Below are 27,951 nucleotides of genomic sequence, written 5' to 3'. Positions count from 1 at the left end.
CCGTGCCGGGCCGTGCCGGGCCGTGCCGTGCCGCGGTGCCGCGCCGAGCGGCGGGCGGGGATGCTGCTGCCGCTGCCGCCGGCTCCCCCGCCCGCCCCGCGCCGCCGCCGCAGCCCCGCCAGACGCAGCGCGGCTCGGAGCGCGCACGGAGCCTCCCGCAGCCGCCGCCATGGCCCGGAACCGCCGGGACAGGAGCAGCTGGGGTAGGGCGGCGGCGGCAGAACCGGGGGGGAGCGGGGGGAGCGCGGACAATGCCGGGCCTGAGGCGGCCGCGGGCCGCGCCGGGGCGGGGCTGCGGCGGGAGGACGCGGGCGGGGGGCTCGGCTGGCCCGGGCGGGGCGGGGGGCTGCCCGGTGCCGAGGGGACACACGGGTGTGTCTGGGACACCCCCGCGCTACCCCTGAGGGCGTTTGGGTCCGCCCGTCCCGCCCCGCCAGCCTGAGGGGGACCGGGGGTGCGGGATGGGGCGCCCCTCGGTCCGGGGCCTCCTGAGGCGAGGTGTCCCCGGCTCGGGCTGGTCACCGCCCTCGGCGTGGCTGCAGCGGGACCCCCTGACACACCCGGGGCCAGACAGCCCCGGCAGCTCCCTGGGGAGCCTTTCGGCTCTCCTCCGGCTCGCCCTGCCAGCCCTTACCCCGGCGCTGCTGTCCCCTCAGCCCCTCATGGGGGATGCCCCCTCAGCCACCACCCCACCTCATCCGGGAGCGGGGATCCCGCTCACCCCCTTCCGCAGGCAGAACCACAAGGCCAGCCTGGCTTGTCACCCCTCCAGAGGGTTTCCCCCGTTTCTGGAAGCTGTAGGATTTAGTTGTCGAGTCACCCTCCAGACAGGGCCCATTTTAAACCCATCCCCTCACAGCCCCTGGTCCCGGGGGAGCCGGGCAGCAGTGCCGGGGAGCGGAGCGGGGGCACGGCGGAGGAAGTTCTGTGGTGTCTTCCTGCAAAGCCTCGGCTCCCTCCGGATCCTCCGGCAGCTGCTGCTTCCCCGGAGCCCAGGCTGCTCCCACAGGTGGGCTGCACCCAGCCAGGGGCTCCTCCACCTTCACCTGCCTGTGATGCATCGCTTCACCCACTCCCACCGACACGCTGTTCCGTAGGAAATCAGATTTTATCCAGCCAGTTCCCGTTATTTGAGGAGAGTAATTTGCCGTTTCCTCCGGAGTCGTAATTCCGTTTAGATCGCTCACGGGTGCCGGCGGTATCCCGGCTCCTCAGGCAGAGCGGGTGAGCCGAACTGTGATGTTTAGATACACAAATTACATTCTAATTTGTGTAGATGAGCGTAGGATTTCCCATGGCAATGATTAACAGTTCGGAGGCATGCTGGAGGAGCTTTGGGATAACGGAGCGGCTGATCCGGTGATGGGTTTTTTGGGATAGAGGAGGGGGACAAAATGGGTGAAGCTCATTTGATCAGTGCCGTGTTTAGACTTCAGGAAGGTCCTCAGATCCTTGGGTAAAGCGGAGGGAAAACTTGCCAGGGAATGTGGTGCCATTCTCAGCTTTGTCTGGCGGAGCGTGTGACAGACGTGGCAGCCCTGACTCCGTGCGTGCTGGGAATTGCACACACGTCCACACGCTGCTGTGGTGCCTTCCCTGCACATCCCGAGAGCAGGAGGAGGGAATGCAAATGTTGCCGGATGGAAGTGAAAAAAGCATCATCCTGGGAAGTACAGCCTGCATCCAGCAAGGGATTTAGGCACATTTCTCAGCCTGTGCTGCTGAGCCCTGCTCCCGGGAAATGTGATGTGTCACTGATGGGATGAACTCTACCTGAGCTTCTCTGCAAGAATCTGGAAGCGTCCATGGATCCAAGTGGATCTCTGTGGGATCAGCTGCCTACTGCTGCCACCCATCCACAGCTCAAAATCATTCCCTGTATCCCATAGACATTCACCTATTCCTAGAGGATTTCCTGGCTTTTTGCCAGGCTGGTTGACATTGTGAGTAAAAAATTAAGAGAGTGAAATGCTTCAATTTTTTACTAGGGAAGAAAAAGTTGCCTTTAATAAATTAATTTATTCTATTTATACAACAAAACCTCACTGCCTTGAAAGCTGTGTTTACATCCAGTGACTGCAGCATTGTGTGGTGACATCAGTCCATGGGGTGACTATTCCACTGCTACATTTTTCAGCTGGCAAAGGAGGAAGCTTGGGCTTTTCCTGAAACTAAGGCAGAAAGGAGAAAGTCCTTGCTTTGTTCCAAAAATGGGCTTATGGGTCATTAAAAATATTAACGCTATTTTGAAACGGATCAAACTTTGCCCTAGTTACTCAGGCCTGGAAACAGGCAGCTGCTTAGTGTAACCCTCCTTTGTTTCATAAAAATCATTTGCTTTTCTAAAGCTCACAGAGCAAATTAGGATGAGTATGTGGGATTGCCCCTGGTCATAGCTGGGCTGCTGTCACATCCCCGGGAGCTCTGTAGGGGTGTGTGATGCATCCAAAGTAGGATTTAGCCTTGGGCTAAAGGTCAGCATCAGGTTATGCCTCATTTAAGGCTCTTCCTGAACGTGCCAAGCGGTGCACAGACCTCACAACTGCTGCCAACTGAATGGCTGAGACAGCTGCAGATGGAAAAAAATCCCAAATAATTTCTTGCTGTGAGTAGTGGACCCTGCTTTGCCCAAAATAAGGATTGTTAGTCCAAGTTCTGCTTGGCAGGGTGAAGTCCAGCCAGCTCATGGAGGTTTGTAATACGTTACACTGATTTTTGTCTGCAATTCTTTGTGTTTGGCAGTTCCAGATGTTCGGCAGCCTGGTCTCCCTGATGCAGTGAGATCCCTGCTCCCAGTCACTCCTTTAAACAGCACAGACTGGAACAAATCGTGTGAAATCTCATGTTTCCTATCATGGCCAATTTTGTGTTGAAATTGGAATGGTCCATCTATCTAGAATTCAGTTTTAAAACCATAAAAGGGATTACAGAGGTTATAGATACTTCTTGGTGAGGGTTTTCAAGCTGGATAGGGGATTTAGGAGAGCTCTTAAAGGGAGCCAGGAAAAGCCAAGGAACTGTTTTGAGGGGAAGGGACTCCTCTCCTGCACAGGCCAGGGATCATCACTGCCACCTCTTAGACTGCACACAGTGGGTTAAACTGAGAAGAAAACTAGGATTTTGATAGGTTGTTTTTCATTTTAACCATGTTAACATCCTTTCTGCTTGTTGTTTTATGATGGATTTTCAGTTTCCACTTCCTGGCATTTCTTTGTGACTCTGAATGCTAGGAACCTGACAAGTGAAAGCTGAGATGTTTCATAGAGAGGGGCCTTTACACAAAAAGCCAGAGATATTCACAACTAAATGGCTGGCTTGTGAAAGAGAAAAGAAAATGAAGTGCTGGGACTTGAAAGAAGAGTTGAGTCAACATTTCAAGCTGAATGTGGTTATGGAATCATGGAATGGGCAGGGACACTTTCCGGTAGATCAGGTTGCTCCAAGTTCCATCCAACCTGGCCTGGAACACTTCCAGCTTCTCTGGGCAACCTGTGCCAGGGCCTATCCACCCTCACAGGGCAGAATTTTTTCCTAATATCTCATCTAACCCTGCCCTCTGGCAGTGGGAAGCCATTCCCTGTGTCCTGTCCCCCCAGGTCCTCATCCAAAGTCGTTCTCCCATGGTTGTTGTGCAGGAAGCAGCTTTGTACAGGGAATTGCAATAGGTGGGACCCACCAGATGAGCAGGAGCAAGAGCAGCCTGACTTTCTCTTTTTGGGGAAAAAACAGGATGGCCTGAGCCTGCCTGGGAGTGGTGACACTTGTCATGGCCATGCCATGAGTGGCTCTGGCCTTGGCTGCCGCCCTGATTGATGGAAGTGGGAAGCAGCATGTGGTGTTGGCTGTGTCTTGCTGCATTTTCCCTGCTAAGCCCATGGGTGACAAACAGCACACTAAAATGTTCTTTAGGGCCTGGGTGATGTTCAGAGGCAGCAGGCTTTGTATCAGCTCCCTGGATCACTGACTGGAACCTTCTCCAGCGGGGGGAGGAGGCTGGGGCAGGTATTGTCATGCTCTGCGAGGCACAAGGTGTCCCATGGATCATTCTGAAAGTCACTTCACTCTAGAGAGCCCCCAGCTCCTCTGTCCTGCCAGAAACGCTCCCATTTGCCATCAGGAAAAGTTCAGGAAAAGTGAAGTGTTACAGCAGGAAAATAACTGAACACAGATCTCCCAAATGGGATGGAGGCTCTGGAGAAGGGGCTGAGTTCTGCCAAGCCCATAAAACACATTTAAAGCACTTTATATACACAAGCATTTTATGCAGAGTGTAATTACCTTTCATGTTCTGTCCTAAAATTTCAAGGCATGTTTACCAAACTTTATTTTCAGGCAATTTTAGCAACAAAAAGGTAAAAATGATTTAATATCAGAAAAAAACTAAATCCAGTACTGGTGGTGGAGATGAAGGGAGGCTGTTGCTGACAAATAGAGCAGATGAAGAAAATGTGTGGTGGGAGGGAAGAGGGAGTTCTGGAGATGTGTCCCTGGAAGTGTCCAAGGCCAGGCTGGATGGGGTTTGGAACAACCTGGGATAGTGCAAATGTTCCTGCCCTTGACAGGGGGTGGAATGAGATGTTCTTTAGGTTCCCTTCCAACCAAACCATTCTGGGATTCTGTGTTACCCTGGAGAATATGGGAAATATTTATGGGAGATATGGGAATAGGCTTAAATGTGGGAAAGAGAGCAGGCCCAGAGTTTGCACCTGACAAACAGATAATGGATTTTTGCTGGTGCTGTTCCAACAGTGTTTTGCCTGTGGGAGGTGTCCACCTTGCCTCTGACTCAGCCGTTCCTGCTACCTGAGCTGTCATGGGCAGAGCCACATAACTGTCTAACCTGAGCTCAAACTTCCTGAAAAAATTCTACAAAAAAGCTCCAGTTTGTTTCATTCCCCAGGTAGTTGCCTGCCTGTGTCTCCAAAGCTCAGCCTGGGAATTTGACAGCAGTAGGAACTGATCTTGCTTCAGAGCCAGCTAAGCACTGGAGCTCCACGTAGTAGGTGTTGTAATTAAAAATTTCACATTGTACTTTGGCATTTGAGATGTTGTAACAAGCAGGTTTGGGGGCCAGTTATCATCCAGACTCTTGCTCCTGTCAGCAGTGGTTCACGTGGGAAGGTCCCAAACCACTCCTGCTATCAGCAGAATCATTCATCCCCTTGTTCCCTCTGCCAGAGGAGAAGGGGCTGAGCTGGCCACGCGGAGCTGACGCTGTGCTGCTGCCAGCTGGGTGACTCAGGGCTGGCAGGAGGAAGGTGCACTCCACATCTCCACTGCTCCAAAAAAAGCAGAGGGTGAGGATGAAGCCTGGCAGCAGCAGCCACCCTGCTCAGCTCCCTGCTCCAAGCATCCCAGGCTGCAGAGCAGGGTCCCTGCCTGGAGAATGTGGGAGTGCAGGTTGGATTGGCAGAGGTGTTAACACAGCTGTGCAGCTCAGCTGTAGGAGTTTGCCCTGGCTTTGGAGAGGACAGCTTGGGATCCCAAAGGGAGACTACCACATGTGGCCTTTTACAGAATCACAGAGTCATTTAGGTTGGAAAAGACCTCTGAGATCATCAAGTCCCAAATACCACCTCATTAACCAGACTGTGGCACTGAGTGCCACATCTTTCCTTAAGCACCTCCAGAGTGGTGACTCCACCACGTCCCTGAACACTCCATTGCTATTTCTCTGCCATTCTTGATTGCTGAATGACAGGGCTCCTTTCTCCACAAGAGTTTTCTTCACCTTTTTCTGATGCCCTGCAGCTCCAGGGATTGTCATTGATCCATCATTTCCACATGGCAGCTGTGATTACATCCAGTCTGAGGAAGTACAGATTATTTCCTAGCTGGGCACTGTAAATTCTGGCTCTGCCTTCCCCCTCCTTGCTGCATTTCCCAGATCAGCAGCCCCAGCTGGAAAGGGCTAGCCTAGCAAGAGAGCCTGGCAGAGGTACATGTGGCATTTACCACGTCCCCGTGGTTCTGGTTAGTGTGTGGGGTAGCATTTGGTGCTTCCCCTGCTTGGATCTGGGCTCCTCTGGGTTCTGTGCACATGTCAAAAATCCCAGCAGAGATGTGAGCAGAGTGGAGGGAAGGTTGTGTGCCTGTGGGATCAGCTGTGCCCTGGGTGCAGGAGATGCATGGAGAGAGACTTATTTACAAACTACATAGTACCAGGATAAGGGGGAATGACTTCCAACTGTCAGAGGGCAGGGTTAGATGGGATATTTAGAAAAATTCTTCCCTGAGAGAGGGGAGGCAGCTGTGGCTGCCCCTGGATCGCTGGAAGTGTCCAAGGCCGGGTTGGACGGGGCTTGGAGCAACCTGGGACAGTGGGAGGTGTTTTTATGTAAGGGTTGAAGCTGGCTGGGCATTAAGATCCCTTCCAACCCAAACCATTTTGGGATTCTGTGACACAGCAAGGTGTGGTGGATGTGTGTGTGTGTGCCTAAGCCCATTGGGAGGATTGCTGACCTTGGCCAGGAGCCTTTGGTGGTGTGGTGCAGGCAGGGGTGGCTGTAAGACAGGGCTTTGTCCAGTCAGGTTCCCTGTCTCCCACCTCTGTCTAGACACCTTCTGGCAGCCCACGCTGAATTTAGCAGCTCTCAGCTGGTCAGGCTCAGCTCCTTGGGTGCATCCTTTGTGCAGAACCAGTGCAGGTTATTGCTGGGCACCACCCTGCTCTGCCTCCCCAGTGCACACACATTGCTTCCACGCTTTATTCCCCATTTTTCCCTGCTTGGCTGGATCAGGTGGCACAGGGAGCTCAGCACAACCACAGAGAGCAGCGTTCATGTGCCTGCAGCAGCCAGGCTGAACGTGCCCAGTGCAGGGCTGATGCTCGGGGAGGGGTGGCTGTGTTCCCCAGATAAGCTTCCTGCAAACTGCAGCTCTTTGGAGAGCATCCAGAGGGATGGGGGCTGACTGCAGGCTCTGTTCAGGGCTTGGCTCACGGTGCTGTTGGTGGCAGTGTGATATATTTGGGATGGAAACTCCAGAAAGGACCCACACAGATATCACTGCTGGTCAAACTGGTCCCCTGAGAGCTGCTGATAAGCAGTTTGACACAGATACTCTGTTCCAAGGAACAAACAAGTTCAAGCTTCCCATCAAACCTCGATTTTCTCTCCTTGGTATTTGTTTTCCATGCAGTAACTTGGTTTGAATGCTCTCAGAATGGCAGCACTACCTGACATTGGTGTTTTTGTGTGTGTGACATCTGAGCTGGGGTTGTTTTGCCCAGAGAAGAGAAAACTCCAGGGGGACCTCACCGTGGCCTTCCAGTACTTGGAAGTGGCTTATAAAAAAGGAGAGTGACTTTATACATGGGTAGATAGTGATAGAACAAGGGGAAATTGGTTTAAACTAAAAAAGGAGACATTAGATTGGATATGAGAAAAAAACTCTTTCCTGGGAGGGTGGGGAGGCCCTGGCACAGGTGCCCAGAGCAGCTGTGGCTGCCCCTGGATCCCTGGCAGTGTCCAAGGCCAGGCTGGACAGGGCTTGGAGCAGCCTGGGACAGTGGAAGATGTCCTTGCCCATGGCAGGAGGTGGAACAAGATGATTTTTAAGGTCCCTTCTAACCCTCAGACTATTCTGAGGTTGGGATTGCAGTGGGAGGATTGGAGCCTGGGCTGCAGTCCCTGCTTTCCACAGGATAGCTGAGAATCCTGGGATCCAGGAGAGCCTGAGAGCTGGGCTGGCAGATTGGCTTCCTCAGGCTCTGGTCAGGCAGTGTTTGCACAGATGATGGGACATGGTGGCATTTCATTCTCTGGAAGGAAATGTATTTATTGTGCAGGCTCACATGAGGACAAGGCTGATTCCTTTGTGGCAATCTGGGAAGCAGTCAGCATTTCTGTGACCTGTTCTTCCATGGCTAAGGGAGAACAGGTTTCAGCAAGCACTCACCAAACATTGCATAGTTAGTGGCATGTAATTAACTCTTAGAGAAGAATAAATTAAGTAAGTTACGTTAGACATGTTTGTCAGTCTACACACAGGCACAATGTGAAATATGTTCTTTCAATTTAATTAATTTAGTCCAAAGCAAGTCTTAGACCAGTTAAAGAATTCTTTGCTTTTTTTAATGTTGTCTGACAGCCCAGAAAGTACAAAGGCAAATCCTGCTCTCCTTCCCCTTCCCACTTGCAATGGCCATATGGAACAGAGACGTGGGAATGAGCTGTTATGGAATGGGGAAAAGGGGCCGGATCCTCTGAATTTCTGAATGAGCAGCTGGAGAATTGACGTAATTGCAGAGCCGAGAGAAAGGAGGAGTCAGCTCAGAAAAGGAGTGAAAACAAGAGTGTGTTTAGGAAAGCTGAGCTCTCCTTCCTTTCCTTTTTGGCTGGATGAGTTTTTGCCACTGCCAGGTACAGCTTCCTTCAAGGCAAAGAACTCATTTATGGCCAGGAAGACCAGTTAAAATCATTGACTGCCAGTAGTGTGCAGCCATTTTATAAAATAATCCCTGGCTCTGCAGTGGGGCAGATAATCTAATAAACAGAGCCTGAAAGTTTCATCACATGGAAATATGAATATAAATGTGAAAAAGATAGTTTGGTCTGCAGATGGCCTACATGAAAGAAGCGGAGATAGGGATGAAATTAGTTCAGAGACCTGCTTAATATAATCTCTCTTTCCTGTTGTCTCCAAGAACTGGGGAATCAATATCTCCTGCTCATAATGCTTTGTGTTGTGCAAACAGCTTGGTTTTCCTGGTGTTCAGGTGATGGAAACAAGGATGTCCCCTAGGATACCACGGCCACTTCTGTGTCTGGAGACATTTTCCCAAAATCTCTTTGTGTTGTCTGCTTAATAAAAATTACTCCCCTTCAGATAATGATGATTTGAAGGGACAAAACAATCCCTTCTCCTCTGCACTGGTTGTTGGCTCAGCTGCTGGAAAGAGCAGAGAGAGAAGAAGGTGTGGAAGATCCCATCGAGGCACCAGGAGAGGGGATCTGGCACCAGGTGTCCCTGTGGCAGGGGATGGCAGGGGACTCTCCTCAGCCCCCTGTCCTGGTGCTTGGATCCTTGCCCAGGACTGAAATGTCCATTCAGTTCTCTGGGCCAGGGGCATCAAGGATTTGTGCCCATCCTGGTACCCACTGCTAGTGCAGGATGAGTAAAAACATAAATCATGGAATCCCAGAATGGTTTGGGTTGGAAGGGACCTCAAAGCTCATCCAGTGCCACCCCTGCCATGGCAGGGACACCTTCCACTGTCCCAGGCTGCTCCAAGCCCTGTCCAACCAGGGATCCAGGGGCAGCCACAGCTGCTCTGGGAATTCTACTCCAGGGCCTGCCCACCCTCCCAGGGAACAATCCCTTCCTAAAATCTAATTAAATCTCTCCTCTTTTAGTTTGAAGCCATTCCCTGTGTCCTGTCCCTCCATCCCTTGTCCCCAGTCCCTCTCCAGCTCCCCTGGAGCCCCTTCAGGCCCTGCAAGGGGCTCTGAGCTCTCCCTGGATGCTTCTCTACTCCCATCTCTCCCAGCCTGGCTCAAAGCAGAGGGGTTCCAGCCGAAGTGCTGCTCCCATTTTCCTCTGTCTCTGTGCCTGGGGTGGGATTTGTCTGGTCTGGGAAGGTGGCATCAGCTGTTGCACCCTGATGGCTGGGTTAGAGATAGAAATATTTAAGTTTAATTTGACTTAAAATATTTTCCTGCCCCCACCATGAGTCACATCCTATCCAAGGATCTCTCTACTGTCCTTTTGTGCAGCTGGAAGAAGAAAATAAAAATAGGACTTGGCTTAGCTGAGCAGGGCTTTGGGAAACACCACAAGAGACGAGGCATTTCCTATCCTTCATGTGGCCCTTGCAGCTTGGCAGTGCTTAAATAGAGCACAGGAGCCTGTGGCCCTTTGGCACCTGGCTATCCTTACCTGCTGGGAATTCCTCAATGCTGGAAAAGATGTTTGGTGTGTGCCTGCTCTCAGACACCTTCATTTGGCAGAGTGTGCCTGGATCCTGACTCCATGGATTTGAAATTAGAAGGACTTTTTTTTTTTTTTTTTTTTTTTTCCTGGAGGCCCCTGTGCAGTGACACAGTGCTTGGAGGGATTTTACTGCTGCAGTCTGGTGGAGAATCTGCTTTTCACACCATTTGGGACTTCTGTTTAGTTAAAAAACCTCCAAGCAATGGAAAGAAAAGATCTTTGTCTTTCAGCTGTGAGCAAAGAAAGCTCACAGTATATGTCCAAGAGCCACCAGAAATCCCCTGGCAACCAGGCCTAATGATCCTGGTACTTCCTTGCAGGATCTTAGGAAATCACAAAAGTGCTGCTGTTATTTAAAATACGGAGTTACTGCTGGAGGCTTCTTTATAGAGAGGCCCAGAATGGGCAAATCCTATTCCTCTTGATACTTAAAACTCCTCTTTTAGTGTGTGCACACACAGTCCTTGTGCTTTGAAACAGCTCAAACTGGGTCCCCAAGGTCAGGAGCTGAAACAGAGACTGGGGAGGTTTAACTTGAGGCAAAACTTGGGAAAGTTACAGCCCGAGCCAGCAAACTGGGAAGTTTTTGTTGGAATGTGGGGGGAACTTTCCATCTCACGCTCCTTGCCCTGCTGGCAGGCAGGTTTCACGTGGCTGTAGGTGAGCTGGCTGGCACATTAATCACCTTCAGCATCTCTTCCCTGTGCTGGAAAGTTGGGAAAGACCAGGAAAGGAAAATTACTGCAGCCAGCCAGGGCTGCAGGTCTTAAAATGCATCTGGCTCCTGTGAGACCCTCCTGTGTGAGCCCTCCCCAGCCCAGGCAGCAGCTCCACAGGGAACTTTGCCATTTCCAAGTGGGAAAGTGGGCAGTGCTTGTGCTCTGTGTGTGCTTCCCACTTGGGAGCAGCAAAGTGGCTTTTATCAGGATGGGCTTGTGTCTGCATGGCCTGATTCCTGCTGGGAGTGTCCTGGGGGGATGCTGATGGCAGGAACAGCAGATTGCCCTTGGAGAATCAGCTCAGGCTGCAGATGGAGCAGGAATGTGTTGCTACAGGAGCAGCAGTGGCACGGGATACACAAAGGCAGCATCCTTTGATAGAGCTGAGAGACCCTTGGACACCTCAGCTGGAGAGCTGCTTCTGTTTTTGAGTCAGCATTTGTGGGAATCCAGGGCTTCCCTCTGGCTGCCCTGGCAGGGCTGGGACCCTGGCAGGGGTCAGGAACCCCCCTGGACAGAGCCCCCAGAGACACTGGCTGTGATCTCTGTCCATGGAAAAGAGTTTTCAATCTCACAGGATGAATTACAAGCTCTGAGTGTTTGATAGAAGTAATAATTAAGTGTGGCACGGGTGCAAAAGTAAAATTTTAGGATTCTAGATTAGTGGTCCAAAGGGGACAAGATGGAGGAAATTGGGTGTGCCTTGTCCTTTTTCTCCTTCTTCATGCCCTCCATGTTTCACTGTGGTGTTGGCATTTTTCTGTTGATTTAGGCTGGGGACACACTGTCCAACGTAGGTGACAGATATTGGCACGTTATTGTAAATCCAGCACAGGTAGTTTGTGGTATTTAATGTTTGTAACATCCCACTGAGGGCAGAGCCCCACACGCTGCCCTGCAGGACAGAGCTGCGGCAGGGCAGCAGAACATGTTAGAGATAAACAGAATAAACAACCTTGAAACAGCACAGACCAATTATGGCTTCTGCTTTGGCAGTGGGGCAGAAAGACAGAGACTTTTACAATCTGGGAATCACCAATACCCACAGATTCCGACAAGCATTCAGGAAGGACCTGGTGGGGAGTGTCCAGAGGAGGGCAGATCCCTCGATAATGTGGTAGAAGGGATGATGAGAAGGCTTGGACTTCTCTTTTCCAGCTGAGAAAGGGCCAAGGGAGGCGTTATGGCAGGCACTGCTTATGTAGGAAGTTGCAGGGATCTGTTTTCCATGCAGGATAAAATCTGATGGATGTGTTTTGCCAAGGGAGATTCCAGCAGGGAATGCTGTGCCTGTGTGGAGCACGAGGTCAGATGACCCCAAAGAAGCATGGAGTCTCCACTGGGATGTCTGAGGCCAGGTGCAGCAGATCTGCTCTGGATGATGCCATTTTGGGATGGATATTTGAGTTTTTGGATCTCTCAGCACCCTGTCCAGCCCCGCTGCCGCTGACTCCTCACGGTGCAGAGGAAGGCACCAAACCCCTCTCGTTTTCCCTCTTCTCACAGGTAGTTTTGCAGACAAGACTTACGAGTGGAGCTCCGAGGAGGAGGAATCAGTGAGGAAGGCAGGGCCCGTGCAGGTCCTCATTGTCAAAGATGACCACTCCTTCGAGCTGGACGAAGCCGCCCTGAACCGCATCCTCCTCTCCGAGGCTGTCAGAGACAAGGAGGTGGTGGCTGTGTCTGTGGCTGGAGCTTTTAGGAAAGGAAAATCATTCCTGATGGACTTCATGCTGCGCTACATGTACAACAAGGTAAGGCTGCAGCTCAGGGGGCTGCTCTTCCTCATTGCTCCCATGTGCTGCTCAGGGATGAGCTGGGCAGCATTTGGTGCTTTAGGAATGCTCAAGGCTCTCAGGAGTGTGGGCTTCACAAAATAAAGCAGAGCAGATCCTTCCCGAGGCAGAGGTTTCTCCTGGACTCTTGGCTTTGGAACTGGAATGTTCACATCTTCTGCCCTGAATCAACAGAATCATTTAGGCTGGAAAATCCCTGTAAGATCATTGAATCAAGCTGCTAACCCAGCATCACCTTATTCACCACTGAACCATATCTTCAGGTGTCTTTTGGACACTTCCATGGATGGGGATTCCACCACTGCCCAGGGCAGCCTGTTACAATGTGTGACCACCCTTCCAGTGAAAAAAAAATTCTTAATATCCAACCCAAACCTTCCTTGGTGTAACTTCAGATTATATCCTCTTTTCCTGCTGCTTTTTCCCTGAGAGCAGAGCCTGATTCCCACCTGGCTGTCCCCTCCTGGCAGGAGCTGTGCAGGGCCACAAGGTCCACCCTGAGCCTCCTTTTCTCCAGGCTGAGTCCCTTTCCAGCTCCCTCAGGAATTCTCCAGCCCCTTCCCAGCTCCCTCAGCCTCTCCTGGTGCTCCAGACCCTTCCCAGGACACGCTCCAGCCCCTCAATGCCTTTGCTGTGAGGAGCCCAAAACTGACCCCAGGATTTGAGGTGTCTTGACCATAAAAGGAAGGAAAATCCTCCCTTTTAAGGTTCCTAACCTCTTACCCTTTTTGACACCTCCAGTAACTCCTTCTGTTCCTCCCTGCAGGAGGCAGTGGACTGGGTTGGGGATTACAACGAGCCCCTGACCGGTTTCTCCTGGAGGGGCGGCTCCGAGCGGGAGACCACCGGGATTCAGATATGGAGCGAGGTGTTCCTGGTGGACAAGCCCGATGGCACCAAGGTGTGTGTGTGTGTCTGCTGCCCCAGCTCATTTTCCAGCTTTTGAGACTCCCCTGCCTTGTCTTAGGTGGTTGTGCAAGTTTAGGGGAGGTTTTCAATACCATGCCTCTATTTTAGTAAGTGAAGGAAGTGATGTAAAAATATTTTTTTAAAGAATGTATTTTTGATAATAATTTTTGACGTGTATTTCACAGAGATGAGGGGTGGAATGTGGTGGTTTTGCATGGGAGGCATTTATGGAAATTATGTAAAATCTTGTGTGTAATTGACAGTCTGTAGAAAACTGTCACAGGCCACTGGGAAGTTGTACACACCATGAAAAATACAAGTTAAAGATGGGTTTAACAAAGTGAGGTGATGTGATGTCCAGGTGTCCCTGATACAGTTCTCTAAGTGTCCCTCAATTCTGGGCATCCCAGAGTTTATCTCTGTACTATTCCCAGAAATCTTGAATCTCATGTCCTTGCAAACTCCTTGTCTTTCGTAGAGCAGAAGTTCTAAAGTGGAGTTTCTTCATTCAGAGTTGTCACAGTGGATTTGGATCATCCTGCAAATTCAGCTGATAGGCAGGAATATTTGTATTTATCTGTACTTCAACGCACAGCATGGCACCCAAGTGACACTGAGGCATTCAGGGAGTGATTGCTAACGCTGGCTGAGTGTGTTTGGGTTCAGAAGGTGCAATTAGTGTTTGGTTTCTGGTGCAGACTCAGGCAGAGCCTCCTGTGCACTGCCAGCAGGTGTCTGAGGAGCAGAGCAGTTCCCTCACTGCCCTGCAGAGCGTTCATTTTGCTGCCTGCTGGAGTCACCCTGCTGTCAGGAGCGGCTGGGGATGAGCTTTTCCTTTGTCCCCCAGCAGTGCAGAGGCTGAGGCAGAAGCAGTGAGACCCCAGCACAGGGAGGAGCTGCCATTCCCAGCTGCCATTCTGCTGCTGCTGGGGGTGCTGACAGAGCTTTGTGCCCCGCAGGTCGCGGTGCTGCTGATGGACACGCAGGGCACCTTTGACAGCCAGTCCACCCTCAGGGACTCGGCCACCGTGTTTGCCCTCAGCACCATGATCAGCTCCATCCAGGTAAGAAACCTCTGGGCTGGAGGAGTCAGCCCCAGGAGCTACAGAGCCTGAAGGGCTTCTCTTCTACCACTTGTGCCAGCACCATCTGGGACCTTGCCCGTGTCCCCATGGGGTTGTTGTAGGTTTTAGCCACACCAACCATGTGTTAGTCCCAAGGACAGGCTGTTCTGAGTGATCTGAAGTTGTTTTTTTATTTACATGCAGGTTTATAACTTGTCCCAGAATGTGCAGGAGGATGATCTGCAGCACTTGCAGGTAAGAGGAGCTTTGGGGTAACCTGATTGTGGCTGTTTAAAAGGGACTGGAGTGACAGGACCACAGGGAACTGCTTCCACTCCTGGAGGGCAGGGTTAGATGGAATGTTGGGAAGGAATTTCTGCCTGTCAGGGAAGGCCCTGGCACAGGTTTCCCACAGAAGCTGTGACTGCCTCATCCCTGGAAGTGTCCAAGGCCAGCTTGGATGGCAGTTGAAGCAACCTTGGATAGTGGAAGGTGTCCCTGCCCATAGCAGGGGTTTGGAACTGGTGGGATTTCAGGTCCCTCCCAACCCAAACCATCCTGGGATTTTGTTCTGTGATTGTGAATTATCAGCCTGGATGTTGCCATCTGGTGCTGGCTCAGTGCAGGTGACCCTCTAAGGGTGATTCCAGCCCTGCCTGTTGGAGACAAGCAGCTAATGGGATTTTTGTGACACAGGTGTCCTGCCTATTTCCTGGAATTACATCCTGCTTTCTCTTCTGTTCAGTTGATTGATTGATTGATTGATTGGTTGATTAATTAGGTAGGTTTTTCCAGGAGCTTAAGAAAAGGAAAGAAAAGCAAAAGTCCAGCTGAAAAAATCAGCATTTGAATACTTCTGAATTATCTCAGTCCATAAATATTATTAACAATAACACTTCTTTAACACTGAATTTATTCAGTGTAGTTCTGATCTTTCAGTTTGGATTTGAAGCCATGACTGTTTAACAAGTTGACCCATTTTTAGGCATCTGTGAAACACATTATTGTGCCTTCAGTTAGAAATTAGAGTGCAGAGAGACTGGAGAGCCTTCAAATCTTGCTGCTAGGCTGATTTTGGAGTCTTTGCACAGCAGGGGTTTGCAGGGAAAGTACTTACTTCTGAATTCATTTCCGTTCCTTCCTGGAGTGTTTAGAGGGAGCAGGGCTCCAGCAGCCCAGGAGCACGAGAAGTTTTGGGCTGGTTTGAAACCAGCAGCAAGCAGCTGATCTGAGCCATTTTCCACAGATTTGGCAGCCAAAAGCTCCAGGCTGGGATCTCTCACAGGGTGAGAGCTCAGCAGGGTGAGGATGATTCCACAACAGCTCCCTGTGCCTCTGGGATGTGAGCTGGGAGCCCAGAGCCACTTTGTGTCCTGCTCTGCACTGGTGCTGGTAGTCCCCACCCATAAATATCCCTTGTGCTCCAGAGAATCAGAGAATTCCCTCCAGGCACCCACAGGGATCATTGATCCAGCTCCTGGCCCTGCCCAGACCCCCAACAATCCCACCCTGGGCATCCCTGGCAGCGCTGTCCAAAGGCTCCTGGAGCTCTGGCAGCCTCGGGAATGTCACCTGGGCAGTGCCAGCACCCTCTGGGGGAAGAACCTTTCCTGAAATCCCTGCCCTGTCTCAGCTCCATCCTTTCTCTGGGTCACAGGGAGCAGAGCTCAGCGCTGGTGCCCCTGTGTCCCACAGTGCCTGCAGTGACAAACTCACTGCCCTGTCCTTTCCTTCTCCTTCCAGCTTTTCACCGAGTACGGCCGGCTGGCCATGGAGGAGACATTCCAGAAGCCTTTCCAGGTGAGTGCGAGGATCCTCGTTTGTCCCGCTGCCTTCACCACGAGGTGTCACTGCAGTTTGCAGCACGGGGGAGATGGGAGTGCCTGGGCTTTGTGCTTCCACGTCCAAGTGCATCCAACATCCATCTCTCTCTCCTCTCTCATCCCTTGCCTTCCCAAGGGCTCTGCCCTGTCCTGCCAGGCTTGGAAAGCAGCTGGTTTTGCAGCAGGTTTGTCACTCTGTAGTCAGGAGCTCTGCCCAACCTTTGTTCTGAGAGGTTTGAACTCACCTGCCCTGGCAATCCCTGCTCCCGGCAAAATGAAAGGATAAGGATTAGCAGAACCGTGGGAAAACTTGGTGTAAGTGGGGTTTTAACTTCAAATTAGGGACATCTGTTCATCCTTCTGCTCCCCAACCGGTGAAAAGCTGGTGTTAAAAAAAAGGGAGAGCATTGGGCACTCACAGTAGGTGAGGTTGGTTCCTGTTTTTAAAGACAAAGGAGTGTTTTGATTAGGTTGGGTGAGGATTTGTGAACTTCCTAAAGTAAAAGCCAGCAGAGAACAAAGCATGCTGTAAAAATCCAAAGAGTAATTGGGAATGAGTGACAGCTATTTTACATTTGCTTTCCCACATCAAAAGAAAATTGTTGTCCTGGAAGGACTAAGGGATTTATAAGTTGCCTGTGGTCAGGAAGTGGAAATAAAATTTAAAGGTTAAAAATTACGACAAATGGACAAATTAAGATTTTTTTAAGGTGTATTAGATTCTGCTGTGGGCTGGTGACTGATAAATAGTAAAACTAAAAATATATGTAACAAAAATATAGGACAGGCAAGAGCTTGAAGAACATTGTAACATGGTACAGCAAAAAGCCAGACATTAAATAAATATTCCTGCTCCTTATTTAAAGACTGTGGGGATAATGTAGCCAAATATTCCAGTGAAACTGAGATACTTCCTACTCTATTAGTGAAAAGGAGGCTGTGAGGGGAGACTTAAACATGCTTAAATCATTAGGGCTGGATAATAGGCTCTGATTTTCCCAAACACTGTAATTGCTGTCGAGTCACAGTTTGTGGATGGTGAGTCTTGTCAAACAATCCCATTATCGGTTTTTGAAGGACCACGAGCTGGGTTGATAAAGGTAACTCTCACCATGATCCATTGCCTTCTGTCAGCCTTATCTCTGCAGGATGCTGATTGAAAGCAAATGAAGTCAGCATTGTGTGGTTTAATCCATAGTTAATGGATTAAAAACTCATTAACTGATAGATGCCAGAGCACGCTGAACTAATTGTAGCTAATTGTAGGGAATCATCATCCTTCAGAAGTGTTTCCTTGGGTTCTCCCCAGACTCTCCCTGATTCAATGTCATCTTCATTAATGATCAGGGAGAAATTATCAAACGATGCTGGGAACCTTTGTGGGTGTGACAAATGTGGCAGAGGGGTCAGTGGTGCTGTGGCCAGGTGAGAAATGATCTCCTGTCTCACCCAGCATGGGCTGCTTCCTGCAGAACGTGTTTTAAATGTGAGAGTGTTGATTAGAAAGCAGGAAAAGTGAGGTGGGGAGGCCCTGAACAGGGTTAGGAGTAACCTGGGATGGTGGAAATGAGCCCATGGCACTGGATGAGCTTTAAGGTCCCTTCCAACCCAAACCATCCTGGGATTCTCCAGGTGTGATGGTGAACAAACTGTAGTGCCATTGATCCTGCTGGAAGGGAAGTGAGACTTGGCAGTGGAAAATTCACATTTCCCTTTGTCTCCCTCCTCTCCTTGCCCCTGCCAGAGGCTGGCCTGAACGTGGAACCTTTCACAAAGGCAGTGGTAAACACAGCCTGTCTGGAAAAATTTAACTTCAGGAAAAAAAAAAAAAAATTCCCAATTCAAGGCGTGCATAATGTGTTTGTGGAAAAGTCCTAAACATGGGCATGTCTCTTAAGCATCTCATGGTGGCTGAGAACAGCATGTCCTGAACCAGCTCACTGGGTGCAGTCACTGTGGCTTCTCCTGCAATTCAAAAAGGCCAACTCACTGTTCTCTCCTTTTTTTAAAAGTTTTTCTGGTGTTTTATGGAAGAGAAATAGCAGGAATATTTCCCCTCCCTCCATTAGATTTTTGTTCTAAACACAGATAAATTTTAGGGAAATTCCAATGAAATGGATTCCTTTTGCTGACCTGCTTATCCATGTTCCTGAGAGGAACCCTGGCACCTCTGCCAGGCCCTCCTGGGCTTTGGCATTCAGGACTTTCCCCTCCAAACTCTTTATTTCTTACATGGGATGTTGTACAGATGAGGCAGTTTAGACCTGATTTTTTTTCTGAAAACCTTTTTTTTTTTTTTTTTTAAAGATTCAAAGTTGACCGTTCTGGTATTTATTTATTTATTGCCCAGGAACTTTGAATGCCTCAATAAAGATTACAAAAGCCAATGATTTCTTATTCACCCTCATGCCTCTGCATCTGTTTCTCATTAAAAGTCTGTCTGGAAAGCTGCCTAGTGAAAAAGGCTGAAAAAATGAGCCTGTAGAATTCCCATAGGATGGAACTAAATGTGGCTGGAATTAGGGAGCTTGCTGCCTTTTGTCCTGGTTAGCAGCAATCCCTTTTCTTGGGCAGTTTAGATGATTGATGTTGTTCTCCCAGCCAGGGACTCAAACTGTGCAGAAGTTTGGGGGGTGGGACAGTGGAGTGGTCTCAGTCCCTGCACACTGAGACCTCTTTTTTCCACCAGGAAAGGTGGGAGATGCTGCTGGAGCTGGGAAAAGACTCAGGGCCAGGTTTTGGTGTGGTGTGAAAAGAGGGTGAGGGTGCAGAGGGTCCCTGACCCCACTGTTGTGTGTTTTGCAGTCCCTTATATTCCTTGTCCGTGACTGGAGCTTCCCTTATGAATTCTCCTATGGATCTGATGGTGGTGCCAGATTTTTGGAGAAGAGGCTGAAGGTATGTTTTGCCTGCTCTTGGTTCTGGAGCAGCCTTGGATAGTGGAAGTGCCCCTGCCCGTGGCAGGGATGATCTTAAAGGTCCTTTCCACCCCAGTCCACTCTGTGATTCCATGATTTTCCTGTCCATCTGGGTGGCCTCAGCACTGGAGGTGAGGTGTGAGCTTATGGTCACACTCAGCGTCTTAAAATCACAGAGGAGGTATTTGGGGAGGGTGAATTTCTTTGCCCTGTTCAGGCCTCTGCCCAAGCCCAGCTCCCTGGGACTCTCTGGGAGAGTCCAAAGCAATGGGAGTCAGCAGATTCCCAAGAGACTGGGAATAATGCTTTAGTAATTAGGGAGTTGTACAATAAAAATGATGGGCAAGGGCTGCTTGGAATCAGCCAGGAAGTGCATGGATGATCTGGTAGTGGAGAGACCTAATTATATGTGAGACAAGCAAGGCCCTCGTGGGAAATCCCAAATGTTTTTGTATTCCAGTCATCCATGGACATGTATAGCATTTTCCAAATGATAATAACATGGTCCAGAGCATGTGGTCAGAGCTACTCCAGTTCCTTCTCTTTGTCCTCATGCCTATGGAATCTCCTCCTTTCCCACACTGTGAGCACCCACCCACAGTGGAGTTATCCTGTTTATCCCAGTATTCCTATCAAAAGGAAACTCCCTGACCCCAAACTGTGGGCAGTAGATGGGCAGCACAGAGCTCTTCTCTCTGGTGACCACTGGCAGAACCTGAGGGAAGGGCTGGAGCTGTGTCAGGGGAGGTTTGGGTTGGATCTCAGGGAAAGTTTCTTCCCCCAGAGGTGCTGGCACTGCCCAGGCTCCCCAAGGAATGGGCACAGCCCTGAGGCTGCCAGAGCTCCAGGAGCTGCCAGGGATGCCCAGGGTGGGATTGTTGGGGGGTCTGTGCAGGGCCAGGAGCTGGATTCTGATCCTTGTGGGCACTTCCAGCTTGGGATATTCTGTGCTTCATTGTCTCCACAGGTGTCAGGCAATCAGCATGAGGAGCTGCAGAATGTCAGGAAGCACATCCATTCCTGCTTCACCAAAATCTCCTGCTTCCTCTTACCTCACCCCGGCCTCAAAGTCGCCACCAACCCCAATTTTGATGGAAAACTGAAAGGTACAAAGGCAAAGCTCTGGTTTCTACCCTGATTCCTTAGGAGCCCTAGCAGACTGTCTTGCTTGTTCCTGAAACCCACATAAGTATTTTCCATGAAAAAACTCCTGGGAGAGCAGTTGGATCATCCTCCCTGTGCTGTTCACACCCCCATCTCCTTCTTCCCAGTGCAGCAGACAAACGTGGAGGGAGAAAAGGGGTGGAAGGCTGACAAGGCCTGAGAGCTACTGGCAATACCCAGTGACAGGAAAACTGGGAAGGGCAGGGATGAGGCTGGATGTTTATGGATGTGGTGTTAAACCTGCATAAATTCCTGTGCCTCACCTGCACAGGCAGAGCCTGGTTGCTGCAAGGCTGGTGCTTGTGGTGGGTGGAAGGCTGGTTCCACAAGCTCTCAGAACATTCTTTCACTTTGAAAAGCTTTCCAGGGATTATTTAATCTACCTGACTTTATCTCATCAGTGGTTTCCCTGCAGGGCAGGCTTGGTTCAGCAGGTTAAAAAAAGGGAGAAGGAGAAAAGAGCTGTGGTGAGATTCTCCACCCCAAAAGGAGCCACGTGCTGGGGATATTTTTAGGTGTTTGTTTTGTGAACTCACCAGCGTGGCTGGTTCCAGGCTGCTGCAATCTTAGTAATCAAGTGGACCATTAGCTACTTAAAATAAATTAGCAGGCAAAGATGTGAGTTTTCCCCTGGTTTTGTCTGGCTCAGACTTGCTCTCCTGGCAAACTGTGCAAAGCAAGAGGGACAGCGAGGCAGCAGGAGGGTGGAAACTGAGCTGATCCCTGGAGCTCCTCCTTAACCTCAGGTGCTGAGGAGTGTGGAACAAGTGCTGTGTGCAGACAGGAGCTGTCAGCAGCTTCTTGACACAATTTTCACAAATTTCTTGTTGCCTCAGAGCTGTGCTCAGCTTTTTGTGCTCTGATGGAAGAAGTGTGGGGGATCTTCCCTGCTTTCCATACCTTCCAAATTCCTGGCTGTTGCATTGATTTTTTTCTGCCTTCAGTCCTGTACAGTTGAATTTAATGGAAACACCAGAAATCCCACGCTGTGCATCCCTGAGAGCTTTGTCCAAATCCCCCTGGAGCTCTGGGCAGCCTTGGGGTTGTGACCATTCCCTGTGGAGCCTGTTCCTTCCACCCTCTGGGGAAAGAACCTTCCATGGAACATGGTGGTCTTTAAAGTCCCTTCCAACCCAAACTATTCTGGGACTCTGTGATGCCTCTTTTTTCTTCTTTTTTCCAGAAATAGACGACGAGTTCATCAAGAACCTGAAGATTTTGATTCCTTGGCTCCTTAGTCCCGAGAACCTGGATGTTAAGGAGATCAATGGAAACCATATCACCTGTCGAGGCCTTGTGGAGTATTTTAAGGTATTTATGTAAGACAAAGTGGATTTATTCCTCTGTGGAGTTTTGCTGTAGCTGAAGGGGAAAGCAGCAGCAGGCAGGGCAGCACTGCAGCAGAGGGCAAACATCTCATGGTCATGTTTGACCACACAGTGAGCCCAGAAAGTGGGAGGAGCTGTTTTCCTTTCCTGGAGAATTGAGGGCTAGAGGGGATAAAGCTGAGGGCTGTATTCCAATTGCCTTTGGAAAAAGCTTATTTTTGTTGTCATGGCTACTGGGACATTTCCATGCGAGACACTGGTGAGTAATTCTCACCACCTACTCTCCAGGGCTACCTTGGCTCCTTCTCCTCCAGCAGAGGACAGAGGTAGGTGCAGATCCTTTGGGAGGGACACTGGGAGTGAGTGGAGGAGGGAGAGCCTCCAGTGACTGACCCAGGCCACCCAAGGAGTGGCATTTTCTGACCAAAGCCATCTTGTGCTGGAACATCCTCCTGTTCCCTGCTTCTAAATCCTGTCTGGAGCTGGGTGGGGGTGGTTGGTGTTGCTCCTGGGGGCTGCATTCCACATGATTCCCTTTTCCCTGCTCTTTTCCAGGCCTACATAAAGATTTACCAAGGGGAGGAGCTGCCACACCCCAAGTCCATGCTGCAGGTATGTGTGAGTGGGAGCTGTGGGAATTCCTGCACTGGAATTGGCAGAGGTGTCCAGCACAGTGGGACTGCTGGGACTTTATTCCAAATGCCTCAGTGTAACCACCCAAGGCACTTTGGGAAGAGTTTGGCATCAGGAGCCTGGCATGGCTGAGGAATCCCACCTGGGATGGACTGTGGGGAATTGCTGGCTGCACACAGCACCAGCCAGCTCAGCTGGAATGATTTCCTGCAGGTGAATGACATCCTTGGGGCCACACAGGGAGGTGACACATGGGAAGTGGCTGCCAGAGCCTTGCAGCTGGAGCTGTTTACTTGTGGCTGAGCCTTTTATCTCTTTCCTTGCTGGTTCCCACAGCTGAAGCCAAAGTTTCTGTAGCTCTGGCTTGGAGGGGAGGAATCCTCTCTTCATGCAGGCTTCTGGATGTGGAGTTACAGGATGAGCTTATCTGGGATCAGGTTGGAGGCTGGGAGAGCCCTTTGGCTGGTTCTGGGTGCCACACACATGTCCTGGCTGTGTCCACGTGTGGCCCTGCACTTGCACAGCTTAACCCTGTCCTTCTGCACCTACATTTTGTGCCCCTTTTGCCCCTACAGGCCACAGCAGAAGCCAACAATTTAGCAGCAGTTGCCACTGCCAAAGACACCTACAGCAAGAGGATGGAAGAGGTGGGTGGTGCTGAGCGTGTCCCTTCCTGTCCCTTCTTGTCTGCTGGCTCTCCTGTCACAGATTCATGGAATCCCAGAAGGATTTGGGCTGGAAAGGACCTTAAAGCCCATCCAGTGCCACCCCTGCCATGGCAGGGACACCTTCCACCATCCCAGGTGGCTCCAAGCCCCGTCCAGCCTGGCCTTGGGCACTGCCAGGGATCCAGGGGCAGCCACAGCTGCTCTGGGCACCTGTGCCAGGGCCTGCCCACCCTCAGAGCCAGGAATTCCTTCCCAATCCCTAATCCCTAACCCTGATTTCAGCTTTCCCTCTGTTAGGAGTGACATTTCAGGGATGATTTCAGGAGTAGTTTGACCATGTCAGGAGTGATGTTTCAGAAGTGGCATTTCAGAAGAGATTTTCCCATGTCAGGAATGATTTCCCTGTATCAGCAGTGCCATTTCAGGGATGATTTCCCAGTGCCAGCAGTGATACCTCAGGGATGATTTCCCCGTGTCAGCAGTGACATTTCATTAGTGATTTCACTGTTTCAGCAGTGACATTTCAGGGATGATTTCCCAGTGCCAGCAGTGATACCTCAGGGATGATTTCCCCATGTCAGGAGTGATTTCCCTGTGTCAGCAGTGATATCTCAGGGAAGATTTCCCTGTGTCAGCAGTGACATTTCATTAGTGATTTCACTGTTTCAGGAGTGCCATTTCAGGGATGATTTCCCTGTGTCAGAAGTGCTTTCCCTGTGTCAGCAGTGACATTTCTGCAGTGATTTCCCTGTGCCAGCAGTGATATCTCAGGGATGATTTCCCCATATCAGGAGTGATTTTCCTGTATCAGCAGTGATAAGTCAGGGTTGATTTCCCCGTGCCAGCAGTGATTTCCCCGTGCCAGCAGTGCCATTTCAGGGATGATTTCCCCATGCCAGCAGTGCCATTGCAGGGATGATTTCCCCATGCCAGCAGTGATATCTCAGGGATGATTTCCCCATGCCAGCAGTGATTCCCCCGTGCCAGCAGTGCCATTGCAGGGATGATTTCCCTGTGTCAGCAGTGCCATTTCAGGGATGATTTCCCCATGCCAGCAGTGATTCCCCCATGCCAGCAGTGCCATTTCAGGGATGATTTCCCCATGCCAGCAGTGCCATTTCAGGGATGATTTCCCCATGCCAGCAGTGATTTCCCCATGCCAGCAGTGCCATTTCAGGGATAATTTCCCCACGCCAGCAGTGATTCCCCCGTGCCAGCAGAGCCACCCCAGCAGTGCCCTGCCCTGTTCCCCGCTCAGGTGTGCGGAGGGGACAAGCCCTTCCTGGCTCCCAGCGACCTGCAGGCCAAGCACGGGGAGCTGAAGGAGGAGGCGGTGCGGCTTTTCAGAGCCGTGAAGAAGATGGGCGGGGAGGAGTTCAGCCGGCGCTACCTGCAGCAGCTGGAGGCCGAGATCGACGAGCTCTACATCCAGTACATCAAGCACAACGACAGCAAGAACATCTTCCACGCCGCCCGCACCCCGGCCACGCTCTTCGTCGTCATCTTCATCACCTACGTGCTGGCCGGCGTCACCGGCTTCATTGGCTTGGACATCATAGCCAGCCTGTGCAACATGATTCTGGGCTTGACACTGATCACACTCTGTACCTGGGCTTATATCAGATACTCTGGGGAGTACAGAGAACTGGGAGCTGTAATAGACCAAGTGGCTGCAGCCTTGTGGGACCAGGTAGGATAAAGAGCTTTTGATTTCAAACCAGCACGAAAAAAGTATCCTCCCTGCGCCCCAACAGGGTTGTTGTTTGTTTTTTTTTTAAAGCATTGAGTTTCCTGGGGATTTTCCTCCCCTTTTTGAGATGGTTTTGGTTTTTAGGGTTGTTTGATCCAGCTGCTTGTGCTGTGATCAGTTCAGGGGCGCCTTTTCAGTTTTAACTGAAATTTTAATCCGTTCCTTACACCTTGCAGATTCAAGAGGAGGGGCAGAGGAGTTGTTGCAGATCAGTTTGTGGAGTTTGTTGTAAGGGGGAGGTCTCGGGGTGCCCTGTGGCTGCAGCACAGGTGGGGTGAGCAAGGCTGGAGCTGTGTCCCTGAGCCTCCAGTTCCTGTCCAGTGTGGAAAACAAGCTGTGTAGAGCTGAGAAAACTCCCAGCCAGCTCTTTTGTTCTGCCTGTTTCTTTCCTCCTTGTCTTACCCGTCACCAGAGGTGATTTTGTGGAGCCTTGTGGGGATGGGCAGCTCTGAGGGATCCCCTGGGGAGGATCCTGGTGTGTGTGCTTGGTGTGTGCATGGCTGTGGCTGTTAAAGAGGAGCAGCCAGGGCCCTCCCCTGCTTCAGGGCAGGGATTTGGGCTCTCCCAGCTCTGCCAGAGGTCGAGGCCAGATCTTGGCTCTGCCCCGATTTCCCCTTGCAGCCCTTCCCTGTTCCCACTGTAGAAAAGGGAAAGCCCACAGAGACTCCCCCTGACCCTGCAGCCCATCCAGGGGAGCAGTCCATGTGCCCAAAAGGCTGCAGTGCCCTCCTGCTCTTCCCACAGCAGAGCTGGAGGAGCTCATCCCTCAGGAGCCATCCCAGCTCTGATTCCTGGCTGGAAGGGCCCTTCTCCTTCCCTGCTTTTCCTCCACCAGAGAGGTTTTCATGGAGAGCAAGCACATTCCCTGCTTCCCTGTGCTGCTGCAGCTGCCCATGCAGCTTTGGGGGAAATAAAGGCAGCATTTCCTGGTGTTCCTTCATTCCAGAGCTGGCCAGTGGTGCTGCTGCTCAGCAGGGAAGTGTCCCAGGTGGATTCACCCTGTCCCCAGCGCCTGAGCACTCCCAGCAGAGCCCCCTGCAGTGTCCCTTTGCCCAGGGACACTTCTCAGGAGTCTTTGGATTCCAGCCTTGCTGGAATATTTAATTCCAGCAAGAATCATTTGGATATTTGGATTTCAGCCTTGCTGGAATATTGAATCCCATGCCAGTGGGAGTTCAGCAAGAACTGGACACAGGCAGTGGAAGCCAGAGGTGCTGCCCACTTGCAACATGTCCAGTGGGGGGAAATAAAGAGGGTAAAGTGCTTGGAGCTGTTCCTGCCTTCCACAGGCCCCTGTGGCTTTCCAAGCAGAGGGAAAGTTCTCCCAGGAAGGATTTGTGGCAGAGGGGAGCTGCTGCCTCGGGTGTCTGTGCCCACCACGAGCCAGCAGCTCTGTGCCATGGGAGTGGGAGCAGTGCAGGAGGGATGGATGGAGCAGGGAGGGGTGACCAGTTTGGGATGAACCCCCCAGGGATGAGCTGCCATGGCCACTGAGATCCACAGAGCTGTTTCTTTCTCTTTCTGTCTCCCCTTTGGCAATGCCTCTCCCAGGGAAGCACCAACGAGGTAAGTGGCTCTTGTTCTCCGCATGCCGCCGGGCCCAGCCGGGCCTGGGCTCCTGGGAAAAGCCTCTTGGCCCCAAAAACACCTTTGGGCTGCTGGAGCGTGGGAGTCACGAGGGCTCTGGGCTGTTCTCTGGGATCCAGATGCCTGGGAGGGGTGTGGATGTGGGCACTGTGCTGCAGGAGCCAAGTGGGAGAGAGATTTGGGTGGGGATTTTCGTCTTTCTCCCCTCAGTTGTGTTTGGGGGTTTTTCTGCTGTGCCAGGAGGTCAAAGCCAACCCTCAGATTGTTTTGGGGCACCGACTGTGCAGGTGCAGGAGAGCTGAGGAGCCCCGGGCCTGGCCAGGCTGCTCTGTGCTGCTGGAGCTGCTGTGGGTGTTGTTTTTTGGGAAAAAACACCCCATATTGCATTGAGCTGAATGCAGAGGGCACAGCTCATCCATCCCAGCACCTCCCTGGCAGCACAGGGAATGCAATCCTGCTCTCCCAGCATGGCAGGGGAGCTGCTCTGAGGGCAATGATCCCTGTCCCGGCTCGGTCAGGGCGGCTCAGTGCCCGTGTCTCTCTCTCCGCAGGCCTTGTACAAACTGTACAGCGCGGCCGCCACGCACCGACACCTGTACCAGCACGCCTTCCCCGCGCCACGGGCCGCGCCCGACGCCCGCCCCGACCGCAAGGACGAGTAGAGCGGCCGAGCCCCGGCCCCGGTCCCTTCCAGCCCCTTCCAGCCCGGCCGGGAAGGAGCAGCAGCAGCAGCCGTGCCCCGGCCCCGGCTCCTTCCAGCCCGGCCGTGCCCCGGTCCCTTCCAGCCCCTTCCAGCCCGGCCGGGAAGGAGCAGCAGGATCGGCCGTGCCCCGGCCCCGGTCCCTTCCAGCCCGGCCGTGCCCCGGCTCCTTCCAGCCCCTTCCAGCCCCGCTCGGGTCCGCCCCGCTCCCGGCCAGCGCGGGTGGATGGATGTGTCCTGTCCCTCTGTACATACGGCCCTGCCGCAGCCCAGAGCTTTGGTTTGTCATAGCCAGCGACTCGCAGCTCATTTACGAAGCCTTATTTCCCCCCTTCTTAATTAGTCACCACTGAGGAAACGATAATTTACGTGATACCGCAACTAAAATGGCCGAAGCTTATCCAAAAGCCAATTTATTTCAGGTACTTGAAGAAGTTACAACATGTAACCACGTTTTTTTTCCTTCGTTTAACTGTTTAATTACATGAACATAATTAAAGTGTATTAACTTGCTTTATCAGACACTGTAAGGGCACTTCTGCTATGGTCTGTTACCGGTGCTGTGAGGAACCGTTTGTTTGTCTGCACAAAGCGTCACTTTGTAGCCGTGCTGGAGGAAGTTTCTCTGCATTTCTGTACATATTTATCCATGATAGCGCATAGAACGTGTCGTACAGTTCTATTCTTTTATTGTCAGGACTATTAAAGTTTGCTTTTGGTTCCTAAGAAGTTGGTTCTGCAGGGAAAAGTTATTTATTATCCAGGCAAAAGCTTCTCCTCTGGGTTTTTTTACGTGTTTGGTTTGATTTGGGATTTCAGAGTTGGTGTTTTGAGGGTCATTTATCCACTGACAGAGCCAGAGCTTTGAGCATCTCAAGCATCCCATGGGGCTTTTACTGCTGGTAAGAGTGGTTCATTTTAAGTTCTAAAACCCAGAAATCAGTCACACAAACCCTTCA

At 51.3% G+C, this 27,951-nt stretch overlaps 1 protein-coding gene across 2 annotated transcripts; it reads left to right on the top strand.

Moving 5' to 3' along the window:
• On the top strand, positions 1–27,721 carry ATL1 (atlastin GTPase 1). Of its 2 annotated transcripts, XM_030275292.4 has the most exons (14): positions 2–203; positions 12,159–12,406; positions 13,215–13,349; positions 14,317–14,421; positions 14,626–14,676; positions 16,165–16,221; positions 19,050–19,142; positions 20,130–20,268; positions 21,510–21,637; positions 22,210–22,266; positions 22,863–22,934; positions 24,214–24,645; positions 26,257–26,271; positions 26,844–27,721. In XM_030275292.4, the coding sequence occupies exons 1-14, from the start codon at positions 170–172 to the stop codon at positions 26,952–26,954; spliced, it is 1,677 nt and encodes a 558-aa protein (XP_030131152.4). In that variant the 5' UTR covers positions 2–169; the 3' UTR covers positions 26,955–27,721. The 2 variants fall into 2 exon arrangements, with proteins under 2 accessions (XP_030131153.4, XP_030131152.4); XM_030275293.4 differs by lacking the exon at positions 26,257–26,271 and having other exon boundaries at positions 1–203.
• The last annotated feature ends 230 nt before the right edge of the window (positions 27,722–27,951 follow it).

This window comes from Taeniopygia guttata, chromosome 5, assembly GCF_048771995.1.
Source record: "Taeniopygia guttata chromosome 5, bTaeGut7.mat, whole genome shotgun sequence".
In the NCBI taxonomy this organism is placed as follows: domain Eukaryota; kingdom Metazoa; phylum Chordata; class Aves; order Passeriformes; family Estrildidae; genus Taeniopygia; species Taeniopygia guttata.
The sequence above is the reverse complement of the archived record's forward strand: the minus strand, read 5'-3'. Positions and strand labels throughout refer to the sequence as shown.